The sequence below is a fragment of the Melospiza georgiana genome, chromosome 34 (genome assembly GCF_028018845.1).
Source record: "Melospiza georgiana isolate bMelGeo1 chromosome 34, bMelGeo1.pri, whole genome shotgun sequence".
Taxonomy (NCBI): domain Eukaryota; kingdom Metazoa; phylum Chordata; class Aves; order Passeriformes; family Passerellidae; genus Melospiza; species Melospiza georgiana.
Genome location: NC_080463.1, coordinates 323895 through 338155, shown reverse-complemented (window position 1 = coordinate 338155; position 14261 = coordinate 323895). Strand labels below are relative to the sequence as shown.

Here is a 14261-nt window from a genome sequence, read left to right as displayed (position 1 = left end):
CGTTGTCACCTCTGTGTCACCATTGTCACCTCTGTGTCACCTCTGTGTCACCTGTGTCACCGTTGTCACCTCTGTGTGCTCATTGTCACCTCCATGTCACCTCTGTGTCACCTGTGTCACCGTTGTCACCTCTGTGTTCTCATTGTCACCTCTGTGTCACCTCCGTGTCACCTCGGTGTCACCTGTGTCACCATTGTCACCTCTGTGTGCTCATTGTCACCTCTGTGTCACCTCCGTGTCACCGGTGTCACCTGTGTCACCATTGTCACCTCTGTGTGCTCATTGTCACCTCTGTGTCACCAGCGTCACCGTTGTCACCTCTGTGTCACCGGTGTCACCTCTCTATCCTCACTGTCACCTCTGTGTCACCGGCGTCACCGTTGTCACCTCTGTGTGCCCTTTGTCACCTGCCTGTCCCCATTGTCACCTCCCTGTGCCCATTGTCACCTTCCTGTCACCTCTGTGTCACCATTGTCACCTGTGTCACCTGTGTCACCACTGTCACCTCTGTGTGCTCATTGTCACCTCTGTGTGCCCGGTGTCACCTCTGTGTCACCTCCCTATCCTCGCTGTCACCTCTGTGTCACCTCTGTGTCACCGTTGTCACCTCTGTGTCACCTGTGTCACCATTGTCACCTCTGTGTCACCTGTGTCACCGTTGTCACCACTGTCACCTCTGTGTGCTCATTGTCACCTCTGTGTGCCCGGTGTCACCTCCCTGTCACCTCTGTGTCACCTGTGTCACCTGTATGTCACTATTGTCACCTCCCTGTCCCCATTGTCACCTCCCTGTCACCATTGTCACCTCTTTGTCCCCAATGTCACCTCCTCATCCCCAGTGTCACCTCTTTGTCCCAGGTGCCACCTCCCTGTGCCAATTGTCACCCTTCTGTCCCCATTGTCACCTCCTTGTCCCCATTGTCACCTCCCTGTCCCCATTGTCACCTCCCTGTTACCCCCCTGTCCCCATTGTCCCCTCCCTGTCCCCATTGTCACCTCCCTGTCACCTCCCCGTCCCCATTGTCCCCTCCCTGTGCCCATTGTCACCCTTCTGTCCCCATTGTCCCCTCCCTGTGCCCATTGTCACCCCCCTGTGCCCATTGTCCCCTCCCTGTCCCCATGGTGGCCTCGGGGTGGCTCCCTGTCCCATGCCACCTCGTGTCCTCCCATCCTTGTGGTGGCCCCACGGTGACCCCCCCGTGTCCCCAGTGTGTCCCCAGTGTCCCCCAGTGTGACCCTTTGTCCCCTGTGTCCCCAGTGTCACCCAGCGTGACCCATTGTCCCCCGTGTCCCCCATGTCCCCAGTGTCCCCACTGTGACCCATTGTCCCCAGTGTGACCTCGTGTCCCCAGTGTGACCCCGTGTCCCCAGCGTGACCCCTTGTCCCCAGTGTGACCTCGTGTCCCCATTGTCCCCAGTGTGACCCATTGTCCCCAGTGTGTCCCCAGTGTGACCCCGGTGTGTCCCCAGTGTCCCCACTGTGACCCTTTGTCCCCCGTGTCCCCAGTGTGACCCCGTGTCCCCATTGTCCCCAGTGTGACCCATTGTCCCCAGTGTGTCCCCAGTGTGGCCCATTGTCCCCATTGTCCCCAGTGTGTCCCCAGCGTGACCGCGGTGTGTCCCCGTGTCCCCAGTGTGACCCCGTGTCCCCAGTGTGACCCAGTGTGTCCCCAGTGTCCCCAGCGTGACCGCGGTGTGTCCCCCGTGTCCCCCATTGTCCCCATTGTCCCCAGTGTGACCCCGTGTCCCCATTGTCCCCATTGTCCCCAGTGTGACCCCGGTGTGTCCCCTGTGTCCCCCATTGTCCCCAGTGTGACCCCGTGTCCCCGGTGTGTCCCCCGTGTCCCCCATTGTCCCCAGTGTCCCCAGCGTGACCGCGGTGTGTCCCCCATTGTCCCCCGTGTCCCCAGCGTGACCCCGGTGTGTCCCCCGTGTCCCCCATTGTCCCCCGTGTCCCCAGCGTGACCGCGGTGTGTCCCCGTGTCCCCAGGAGCTGGCGCGGCGGGTGCGCGCGGCCCAGGCCGGCACCACGGCGGTGGCCCTGGAGGCGCTGGGGGCCATGGGCACGGTGCGGGCCTTCGGGCACGAGGCCGGTGCCACCGAGCGCGTGCGGCGCCACCTGGCACAGGGACACCGGCTGGAGCAGCGGGAGGCGCTGGCATACGCGGCCGGGCTCTGGGCCAGCGGGGTATGGGGACATGGGGACAATGGGGACAATGGGGACACTGGGGAAAATGGGGACAATGGGGAAAATGGGGACAATGGGGACACTGGGGACACGGGGACACTGGGGACACTGGGAACACTGGGGACATGGGGACACTGGGGACAGTGGGGACATTGGGGACACTGGGGACAATGGGGACACTGGGGAAAATGGGGACAATGGGGACACTGGGGACAATGGGGACACGGGGACACTGGGGACAATGGGGACACTGGGGACATGGGGACAATGGGGACACGGGGACACTGGGGACACGGGGATGGTGGCACGGGGACAGCGGCTGGAGCAGCGGGAGGCGCTGGCATACGCGGCCGGGCTCTGGGCCAGCGGGGTATGGGGACAATGGGGACACTGGGGACATTGGGGACAATGGGGACAATGGGGACATTGGGGACAATGGGGACAATGGGGACACTGGGGACATGGGGACAGTGGGGAAAATGGGGACAGTGGGGACAATGGGGACACTGGGGAAAATGGGGACAATGGGGACATTGGGGACACTGGGGACACTGGGGACAAGGGGACAATGGGGACACTGGGGACAATGGGGACACTGGGGACATGGGGACACTGGGGAAAATGGGGACATGGGGACACTGGGGACAATGGGGACATGGGGACACTGGGGACATGGGGATGATGGCACGGGGACAGCGGCTGGAGCAGCGGGAGGCGCTGGCATACGCGGCCGGGCTCTGGGCCAGCGGGGTATGGGGACAATGGGGACATGGGGACACTGGGGACAATGGGGACACTGGGGACAGTGGGGATATTGGGGACACTGGGGACATGGGGACACTGGGGACACTGGGGACATTGGGGACACTGGGGACACTGGGGACATGGGAACAATGGGGACACTGGGGGTGAGCAACAGGGGCTGGGGACATTGGGATGTGGTGGCACAGGTCTGGGGGACATGGATGCGTGGTGGCATTGGAATAGGGGACATGGAGAGCTGGTGGCAGGGGGATGAAGACGTGGGTACAGGGACATGGGGACACACGGATGGGACATGTGGGGACAGGGGACACAGCGGCAAAGGGCGAGGGGACGTGGGGATGTGGCAGCAGGAGGTCACCTTGGATGTGGTGGCACGGGGATGAAGACACAGGCACAGGGGCGTGGGGACACGGGGGTGGTGGCACGGGGATGGCAGATGTGGGGACAGGGGGCTGGGGGACATTGGCACAGGGTCATGGGGACACGGGGATGGCAGATGTGGGGACAGGGGGCTGGGGGACATTGGCACAGGGTTATGGGGACACGGGGATGGCAGATGTGGGGACAGGGGGCTGGGGGACATGGGCACAGGGTCATGGGGACACGGGGATGGCAGATGTGGGGACAGGGGTCTGGGGGACATGGGCACAGGGTTATGGGGACACGGGGATGGCAGATGTGGGGACAGGGGGGCTGGGGGACATGGGGATTTGGTGGCCTTGGAATAGGGGACATGGAGGTGGTGGCACAGGGATGGCAGATGTGGGGACAGGGGGCTGGGGGACATGGGCACAGGGTTATGGGGACACGGGGATGGCAGATGTGGGGACAGGGGGCTGGGGGACATTGGCACAGGGTCATGGGGACACGGGGATGGCAGATGGGACAGGGGTCTGGGGGACATTGGCACAGGGTCATGGGGACACGGGGATGGCAGATGTGGGGACAGGGGCCTGGGGGACATGGGAGCGTGGTGGCATTGGAATAGGGGACATGGGGATGGCATTGGAATGGGGGACACGGGGATGTGGCACCACGTCGGATGTGGTGGCAGGGGGATGAAGACACAGGCACAGGGGCATGGGGACACGGGGGTGGTGGCACGGGGAGGGCAGATGTGGGGACAGGGGTCTGGGGGACATGGGGATTTGGTGGCCTTGGAATAGGGGACATGGGGATGGCATTGGAATGGGGGACACGGGGATGTGGCACCGCGTCGGATGTGGTGGCACGGGGATGAAGACACAGGGACATGGGGACACTGGGGATGGTGGCACAGGGATGGCAGATGTGGGGACAGGGGCCTGGGGGACATGGGGATTTGGTGGCCTTGGAATAGGGGACATGGAGGTGGTGGCACGGGGATGGCAGATGTGGGGACAGGGGTCTGGGGGACATGGGAGCGTGGTGGCATTGGAATGGGGGACATGGGGATGGCATTGGAATGGGGGACACGGGGATGTGGCACCACGTCGGATGTGGTGGCACGGGGATGAAGACACAGGGGCATGGGGACACGGGGGTGGTGGCACGGGGAGGGCAGATGTGGGGACAGGGGTCTGGGGGACATGGGAGCGTGGTGGCATTGGAATGGGGGACATGGGGATGGCATTGGAATGGGGGACACGGGGATGTGGCACCACGTTGGATGTGGTGGCAGGGGGTTGAAGGCACAGGGACATGGGGACACTGGGGATGGTGGCACAGGGATGGCAGATGTGGGGACATGGGGACACAGGGACATGGCAGCACGGGGGTGGCAGGACATGGGGATCAGCAGCGTGGGGCCGGGGGACATGGCCAAAGGTGGTGGCCTGGGCGTGAGGAGCGCGGGGATGGGTGTCCTGGGGAAGGGGACGCGGTGGCACGGGGCTGGGGACGCGCGGTGACAGGAGGCGGGGCTGACACCCTGCGTGTCCCTTGTCCCCAGTTCCCTGCCCTGGCCCTGAAGCTGGCGCTGCTCTTCCTGGGGGGACGCCTGGTGGCTGCGGGCAGTGTCACCCGTGGGGAGCTGGTCACCATCCTCATGTGCCAGCTGAACTTCACCCGGGCTGTGGAGGTGACAAATGTGTCCCCAGCGTGTCCCGTCTCGTCCCCAGTCTGTCCCCAACCCCATTCCCTGTGTCACCATGTCCCCACATCCTCACAGTGATGTCCCCATGTTCTCCTGGCCATGTCCCTGTCCCTGTCTCCTGTGTCCCCAATGTCCCTTGTGTCCCTCAGGCCATGCCATAGCTCCCCATGTCCCCTCATGTCCCCATGTCCCCAATGTCCCTTGTGTCCCCCAGGCCATGCCATAGCTCCCCATGTCCCCTCATGTCCCCCCATGTCCCCAATGTCCCTTGTGTCCCCCAGGCCGTGCCATAGCTCCCCATGTCCCCTCATGTCCCCATGTCCCCAATGTCCCTTGTGTTCCCCAGGCCATGCCATAGCTCCCCATGTCCCCTCATGTCCCCCCATGTCCCCAATGTCCCTTGTGTCCCCCAGGCCATGCCATAGCTCCCCATGTCCCCTCATGTCCCCATGTCCCCAATGTCCCTTGTGTTCCCCAGGCCATGCCATAGCTCCCCCATGTCCCCTCATGTCCCCCCATGTCCCCAATGTCCCTTGTGTTCCCCAGGCCATGCCATAGCTCCCCATGTCCCCATCACCCCTCCCATGTCCCCATCACCACCACATGTCCCACTGTCCCCAGTGTCCCCAGTGTCCCTTCTGTCCCCCAGGCCATGCCATAGCTCCCCCATGTCCCCTCATGTCCCCATGTCCCTTTTGTCCCCCGGCCACGCCATAGCTCCCCCATGTCACCTCATGTCCCCATGTCCCCAGTGTCCCTTGTCACCCCATGTTACCCCATGTCCCCGTGTCCCCAGGGTGTCCTGCTGTACGTCCCCATCCTGGCCAAGTCCGTTGGCTCCTCTGAGACCCTCCTGGAGCTGCTGGAGCAGGCCAAGGTGGGGACACCCGCGGGGCCACCGTCACCTGTGCCACCCCGGAGCTGTGACACCGCACAGGGCGCTCCAGGGCTGTGCCTCAAGGATGTCTGGATGTCCTACCCTGGGCGCTCCGAGCCTGTCCTCAAGGTGGGGGGACATGGGGAGACAGGGGACACGGGGAGGACGTGGGGGGACATGGGGGAACATGGGGGGACATGGGGGGACATGGGAGTATTGTGAACATGGGGGGACATGGGGGGACAAGGGGACACTGGGGACATGGGGAAACATGGGGGGACAAGGGGACACTGGGGACACGGGGAGGACGTGGGGGGACATGGGGGTATTGTGAACATGGAGGAACATGGGACATGGGGGGACATGGGAGACATGGGGGGACAAGAGGATATTGTGGACACGGGGAGGACATGGGGGGACAGGGGGACACTGGGGACACGGGGAAACATGGGGGGACAAGGGGACACTGGGGACACGGGGAGGACGTGGGGAAACGTGGGGGTATTGTGAACATGGAGGAACATGGGACATGGGGGGACATGGGAGACATGGGGGGACAAGGGGATATTGTGGACACGGGGAGGACATGGGGGGACAAGGGGACACTGGGGACATGGGGAGGACGTGGGGAAATGTGGGGGTATTGTGAACATGGAGGAACATGGGACATGGGGGGACACGGGGGGACAAGGGGATATTGTGGACATGGGGAGGACATGGGGGGGACATGGGGGGACATGGGGGGACATGAGAGTATTGTGAACATGGGAGGACATGGGGGGACAAGGGGACACTGGGGACATGGGGAGGACGTGGGGAAATGTGGGGGTATTGTGAACATGGAGGAACATGGGACATGGGGGGACATGGGAGACATGGGGGGACAAGAGGACACTGGGGACATGGGGAGGACGTGGGGGCGCTTGGGACACGGGGGGACGAAAGGATTTTGTGGGCATGGGGGCACATGGGACACGGGGAGACAAGGGGATGTTGGGGACACGGGGGGACATGGGGAGGACATGGGGGATATTGGGGACTTGGGGGGACACATGGGACATGGTGGGACAAGGGGACATTGGGGACACGGGGAAACACGGGGCTATTGTGAACATGGGGGAACATGGGACATGGCGGGACACGGCACATGGGCACAAGGGACATGGAGGGCCACGGGGACATGGGACACATGAAGGGACATGGGGGGACAAGGGGACACTGGGGACACGTGGAGGACGTGGGGAAATGTGGGGGTATTGTGAACATGGAGGAACATGGGACATGGGGGGACATGGGGGGACAAGGGGATATTGTGGACATGGGGAGGACATGGGGGGACAAGGGGACACTGGGGACACGGGGAGGACGTGGGGAAATGTGGGGGTATTGTGAACATGGAGGAACATGGGACATGGGGAGGACATGGAGGACATGGGGAGGACATGGGGGATATTGGGGACATGGGGAGGAAGTGGGGGCGCTTGGGACATGGGGGGACGAAAGGATTTTGTGGGCATGGGGGCACATGGGACACGGGGAGACAAGGGGATGTTAGGGACACGGGGGGACATGTGGGACATGGGGAGGACATGGGGGATATGGGGGACTTGGGGGGACACATGGGACATGGTGGGACTTGAGGACATTGGGGACATGGGGAAACATGGGGCTATTGTGAACATGGGGGAACATGGGACATGGCGGGACACGGCACATGGGCACAAGGGACATGGAGGGCCACGGGGACATGGGACACATGAAGGGACATGGGGGGACAAGGGGACACGTGGAGGACGTGGGGGCACATGGGACATGAGGGGACGAAGGGATGTTGGGGCCACAGAGGGACGTACGGGACATGGGGGGACAAAAGGACATTGGGGACATGGGGAAGATACGGGGAAATGTGGGACATGGGGGAACGTGGGACAGGGGCACAATGGGATATTGTGGGCATGGGGGCACATGGGGGGACAAGGGGACACTGGGGACACGGGAAGGACATGGGGGCACATGGGACTTGGGGGGATATGGGTCAGAGGCACAAGGGACATGGGGGGAGAAGGGGACGTTGGGGACATGGGGGGACAAGGGGACATTGGGGCCATGGCGGAGACATGGGGACACATGGGACATGGAGGGACAAGGGGGATATTGGGGCCATGGGGGGACAAGGGGATTTTGGTGACATCAGGAAGACATTGGGGCACATGGGACACGGGGAGACAAGAAGATATTGGGGACATGGGGAGGACATGGGGAAACATGGGACATGGGGGGACAAGGGGACATTGGGGACATGGAGGGACACATGGGACAGGGGCACATGGGGGTATTGTGGACACGGGGGCGCATGGGGCATGGAGGGACAAGGGGACATTGGGGACATGGAGGGACACATGGGACAGGGGCACATGGGGGTATTGTGGACACGGGGGCGCATGGGGCATGGGGGGACAAGGGGATATTGGGGAAATTGGGGCACATGGACAAGGGGATGTTGGGGCTATGAGGGGACAAGAGGGATATTGGGGCCACAGGGGGACACATTGAACATGGAGGGACACGGGGAGGACATGGAGGGACACGGGGGGACACTGGGGACACGCGTCGCGCGTGGCGGTGCCGGGTGCGATCCCCGTTGCCGCCGCCAGGGGGTGTCGCTGTCGCTGCGCCCCGGCGAGGCCCTGGCCGTGCTGGCGCCCCCTGGCGGCGGGAAGAGCTCCCTGGCGGCGGCGGCGCTGGGGCTGCGCCCCCTGGCGGCCGGGACGGTGCTGCTCAACGGGACCCCCCTGAGCCCGCGCTCGGAGCCCGCGCTGCGCGAGCAGGTGACGCTCACGGGACACCCTCGGGTCACCACCCATCCCCTGGTGCTGTCCCCGTGTCACCAAACCTCTGCATTGTGTCCCCATTGCCATCCTGTGTCCCCAACACGTCCCCATTGCCATCCCCAGGTCACTCCTGTGCCCCAAATGGGTCCCTACTGCCACCCCAAAGTCACCAGTGCTGTCCCCAACGGGTCCCCACAGCCACCTCCAGGTCACCAAACCATCTCCTGCTGCTGTTCCCCTGCCACCAAACTTCTCCATTGTGTCCCCATGGCCACCCTGTTGTCCCCAACAGGCCCTCACTGCCACCCTCAGGTCACTCCTGTGCCCCAATTGGGTCCTTGCTGCCACCCCACAGTCACCAATGGGTGCCTCAGTGCCACCCCCTGTGTCACCAGTGCCACCCCTGTGTCATCAATGGGTCACCGTGGCTCCCCCATTGTCCCATGCCATGGACACCGTGTCACCCTGTGTCCCCAACACGTCCCCATTGCCATCCCGTGTCCCCAACAGGTCCCCAGTGCCACCCCTGTGTCACCAGTGGGTTACCATGGCTACCCCATTGTCCCCACAGCCATGGCCGCCGTGTCACCCTGTGTCCCCAACACGTCCCCACTGCCATCCCCAGGTCACTCCTGTGCCCCAAATGGGTCCCTACTGCCACCCCAAAGTCACCAGTGCTGTCCCCAACGGGTCCCCACAGCCACCTCCAGGTCACCAAACCATCTCCTGCTGCTGTTCCCCTGCCACCAAACCTCTCCATTGCGTCCCCATGGCCACCCTGTTGTCCCCAACGGGTCCCCACAGCCACCCCTGTCTCCACACCTGGTCCTCAACAGATCCCCACTGCCACCCTCAGGTCACTCCTGTGCCCCAATTGGGTCCCTTCTGCCACCCCAAAGTCACCAATGGGTGTCTCAGTGCCACCCCCTGTGTCACCAGTGCCACCCCTGTGTCACCAATGGGTCACCGTGGCTCCCCCATTGTCCCATGCCATGGACACCGTGTCACCCTGTGTCCCCAACACGTCCCCATTGCCATCCTGTGTCCCCAACAGGTCCCCACAGCCACCCCTGTGTCACCAGTGGGTCACCATGGCTACCCCATTGTCCCCACAGCCATGGCCACAGTGTCACCCTGTGTCCCCAACACGTCCCCATTGCCATCCCCAGGTCACTCCTGTGCCCCAAATGGGTCCCTACTGCCACCCCAAAGTCACCAGTGCTGTCCCCAACGGGTCCCCACAGCCACCTCCAGGTCACCAAACCATCTCCTGCTGCTGTTCCCCTGCCACCAAACCTCTCCATTGTGTCCCCATGGCCACCCTGTTGTCCCCAACAGGCCCTCACTGCCACCCTCAGGTCACTCCTGTGCCCCAATTGGGTCCCTTCTGCCACCCCAAAGTCACCAATGGGTGTCTCAGTGCCACCCCCTGTGTCACCAGTGCCACCCCTGTGTCACCAATGGGTCACCGTGGCTCCCCCATTGTCCCATGCCATGGACACCGTGTCACCCTGTGTCCCCAACAGGTCCCCATTGCCATCCTGTGTCCCCAACAGGTCCCCACAGCCACCCCTGTGTCACCAGTGGGTCACCATGGCTACCCCATTGTCCCCACAGCCATGGCCACAGTGTCACCCTGTGTCCCCAACACATCCCCATTGCCATCCCCAGGTCACTCCTGTGCCCCAAATGGGTCCCTACTGCCACCCCTGTGTCACCAATGGGTGCCTCAGTGCCACCCCCTGTGTCCCCTGTGTCACCAGTGGGTCACCATGGCTACCCCATTGTCCCATGCCATGGACACCGTGTCACCCTGTGTCCCCAACACGTCCCCATTGCCATCCTGTGTCCCCAACAGGTCCCCACAGCCACCCCTGTGTCACCAGTGGGTCACCATGGCTACCCCATTGTCCCCACAGCCATGGCCACAGTGTCACCCTGTGTCCCCAACACATCCCCATTGCCATCCCCAGGTCACTCCTGTGCCCCAAATGGGTCCCTGCTGCCACCCCTGTGTCACCAATGGGTGCCTCAGTGCCACCCCCTGTGTCCCCAGTGCCACCTTTGTGTCACCCCCTGGGTCCCCAGTGCCACCCTTGTGTCACCAGTGGGTCACCATGGCTACTCCAGGTCACCCTGTGTCCCCAACACATCCCCGCTGCCATCCCGTGTCCCCAACACATCCCGGTTGCCACCCCGTGTCCCCAACAGCTCTTCACAGCCAGCCCTGTGTCACCTCGCCGTGACCCTGCCCCCACCCCGTGTGTCCCTAGGTGTCCCCTCCTTGTCCCTGCCGACCCTGACGCTGTCCCCGTGTCCCCGCAGGTGGCCGGTGTCCTGCAGAGCCCGTCCCTCCTGTCCCGCACCCTCAGGGCCAACATCAGCCTGGGCTGGGGACACAAGGAGGGGACACCGGTGGTGGCAGCGGCGCGGCGCGTGGGGGTGCACAGCTGGGCCCAGCACCTGCTGCAGGGCTACGACACAGGTACGGCAGGTGTCCCCAAGGTGTCCCCAGTGTGTCACCGTGGTGTCCCCATGGTGTCCCCAATGTGTCCCCAAGGTGTCCCCAAGGTGTCCCCAGTGCGTCACCATGGTGTCCCCATGGTGTCCCCATGGTGTCCCCATGGTGTCCCATGTAGTGTCCCCTTTGTGTCCCTATTGTGTCCCCATTGTGTCCCCATAGTGTCCCCATGCTGTCCCCATGGTGTCCCCATTGTGTCCCCATGGTGTCCCCATTGTGTCCCCGTTGTGTCCTCATTGTGTCCCCATGGTGTCCCCATGGTGTCCCCCTGCAGTGTCCCCATGGTGTCCCCATTGTGTCCTCATTGTGTCCCCGTTGTGTCCTCATTGTGTCCCCAAGGTGTCCCCATGGTGTCCCCATTGTGTCCCCGTTGTGTCCCCATTGTGTCCCCATGGTGTCCCCGTTGTGTCCCCTTTCTGTCAGCATTGTGTCCCCATGGTGTCCCCATTATGTCCCCATGGTGTCCCCATGGTGTCCCCATTGTGTCCCCCTGCAGTGTCCCCCTGCAGTGTCCCCATTGTGCCCCCGTTGTGTCCCCGTTGTGTCCTCATTGTGTCCCCATGGTGTCCCCATTGTGTCCCCATTGTGTCCCCGTTGTGTCCTCATTGTGTCCCCATGGTGTCCCCATTGTGTCCCCATTGTGTCCCCTTGGTATCCCCGTGGTGTCCCCATGCTGTCCCCGGCTGTTCCCATGACACAGGTATGAAAGGTGTCCTATAGTGTCCCCATGGTGTCCCAATGGTGTCCCAATGGTGTCCCCATGGAGTCCCCATGGTGTCCCCATAGTGTCCCTTGCTGTTCCCATGACACAGGTACGGCAGGTGTCCTCATTGTGTCCCCATGGTGTCCCCATGGTGACCCCATTATGTCGCCATTATGTGCCCAGTGTGTCCCCACAGTGTCCCCATCGTGTCCCCAAGGTGTCCCCATCATGTCCTCATTGTGTCCCATTTGTGTCCCCAAGGTGTCCCCATTGTGTCCCCATTGTGTCCCTATAGTGTCCCCACGGTGTCCCCAAGGTGTCCCCATGGTTTCCCCATTGTGTTCGCCGTGGCGTCCCCATTTTGTCCCCATAGTGTCCTTATGGTGTCCTCATTGTGTGCCCATAGTGTCCCCATTGTGTCCCTGTTGTGTCCCCATTGTGTCCCCATGGTGTCCCCATAGTGTCCCCATAGTGTCCCCATTGTGTCCCCATGGTGTCCCCATTGTGTCCCCATTGTGTCCCCATGGTGTCCTCATTGTGTCCCCATAGTGTCCCCATTGTGTCCCTGTTGTGTCCCCATTGTGTCCCCATGGTGTCCCCATGGTGTCCCCATTGTGTCCCTGTGGTGTCCCCATGGTGTCCCCATTGTGTCCCCATAGTGTCCCCATTGTGTCCCCATGGTGTCCCCATTGTGTCCCCGTGGTGTCTCCACAGCGTTCCCATGGTGTCCCCATTGTATCCCCATTGTGACTCTATTATGTCCCCAGTGTGTCCCCATGCTGTCCCCATGCTGTCCTTTTGTGTCCCCATGCTGTCCCCATGCTGTCCTTTTGTGTCCCCATGGTGTCCCCATGGTGTCCCCTGCTGTTCCCATGACACAGGTACGGCAGGTGCCCCCATAGTGTCCCCAGTGTGTCCACTTGGTGTCCCTGTGGTGTCCCCATTGTGTCCCCATAGTGTCCCCATGGTGTCCCCATTATGTCCCCATTGTGTCCCCTGCAGTGTCCCCATTGTGTCCCCAAGGTGTCTTCACGGTGTCCCCATTGTGTCCCCACTGTGTCCCCATTGTGTCCCCATTGTGTCTCCTGCAGTTTCCCCACTGTGTCCCCTTTGTGTCACCATTGTGTCCCCATGGCGTCCCCATTGTGTCCCCAGTGTGTCCCCAGTGTGTCCACTTGGTGTCCCTGTGGTGTCCCCAAGGTGTCCCCATAGTGTCCCCATTATGTCCCCATGGTGTCCCCTGCAGTGTCCTCATTGTGTCCCCATAGTGTCTCCATTCTGTCTCCATAGTGTCCCCATTATGTCCCCATAGTGTCCCCATTGTGTCTCCATGGTGTCCCTGTGGTGTCCCCATTATGTCCCCATAGTGTCCCCATGGTGTCCCATGTAGTGTCCCCTTTGTGTACCCCAGGTGTCCCCATGGAGTCCCCATGGTGTCCCAATTGTGTCCCCTTTGTGTCCCCAGTGTGTCCCTTTGGTGTCCCCATAGTGTTCCCAGTGTGTTCCCATAGTGTCCCCTTTGTGTCCCCATGGTGTTCCCGTGGTGTCCCCAGTGTGTCCCTTAGTGTCCCCATGGTGTCCCCATTATGTCCCCATAGTGTCCCCATTGTGTCCCCATTGTGTCCCCATTATGTCCCCATAGTGTCCCCTGCGGTGTCCCCAAGGTGTCCCCTGCAGTGTCCCCATGGTGTCCCCATAGTGTCCCCATTGTGTCCCCATGGTGTCCCCAGTGTGTCCCCAGTGTGTTCCCATGGTGTCCCCTGCAGTTCCCCCATTGTGTCCCCTTTGTGTCCCCATTGTGTCCCCAAGGTCTCCCCATAGTGTCCCCATAGTGTCCCCAGTGTGTCCACTTGGTGTCCTCATGGTGACCCCATTATGTCCCCATGGTGTCCCCATGGTGTCCCCATGGTGTCTCCATAGTGTCCCCAGTGTGTCCCTTTGGTGTCCCCAGTGTGTCCCTTTGGTGTCCCCATGGTGTCCCCATTATGTTCCCATAGTGTCCCCATGGTGTCCCCATGGTGTCCCCTGCTGTTCCCATGACACAGGTACAGCAGGTGTCCCCCTTCAGGGAAAATTGTGTCCCCAATGTGTCCCCATTGTGTCCCCCCAATGTCCCCTTGCTGTCCCCTTGCTGTCCCCGCAATGTCCCCACAGTGTCTCTGTGTGTCCCCTTGCTGTCCCCTCTCTGTCCCCACGGTGTCCCTGTGTCCCCAGAGGTGGGTCCCCGCGGGCTGCAGCTCTCGGGGGGACAGGCACAGGGGGTGGCACTGTCCCCACACTGTCCCCACACTGTCCCCACGGT

General features: G+C 62.3%; 1 protein-coding gene across 1 annotated transcript in view; it reads left to right on the top strand.

Annotated features, from left to right (window-relative positions):
* The window catches only part of LOC131095370 (antigen peptide transporter 1-like), a 45946-nt gene that overhangs the window by 8938 nt on the left and 22747 nt on the right, over positions 1 to 14261 (top strand). The window contains exons 4-8 of the mRNA XM_058043067.1: positions 1961 to 2188; positions 4884 to 5012; positions 5824 to 6033; positions 8559 to 8732; positions 11061 to 11220. Of these exons, the coding sequence (XP_057899050.1) occupies positions 1961 to 2188; positions 4884 to 5012; positions 5824 to 6033; positions 8559 to 8732; positions 11061 to 11220 (901 nt within the window). The remainder of the gene's footprint in view (positions 1 to 1960; positions 2189 to 4883; positions 5013 to 5823; positions 6034 to 8558; positions 8733 to 11060; positions 11221 to 14261) is intronic.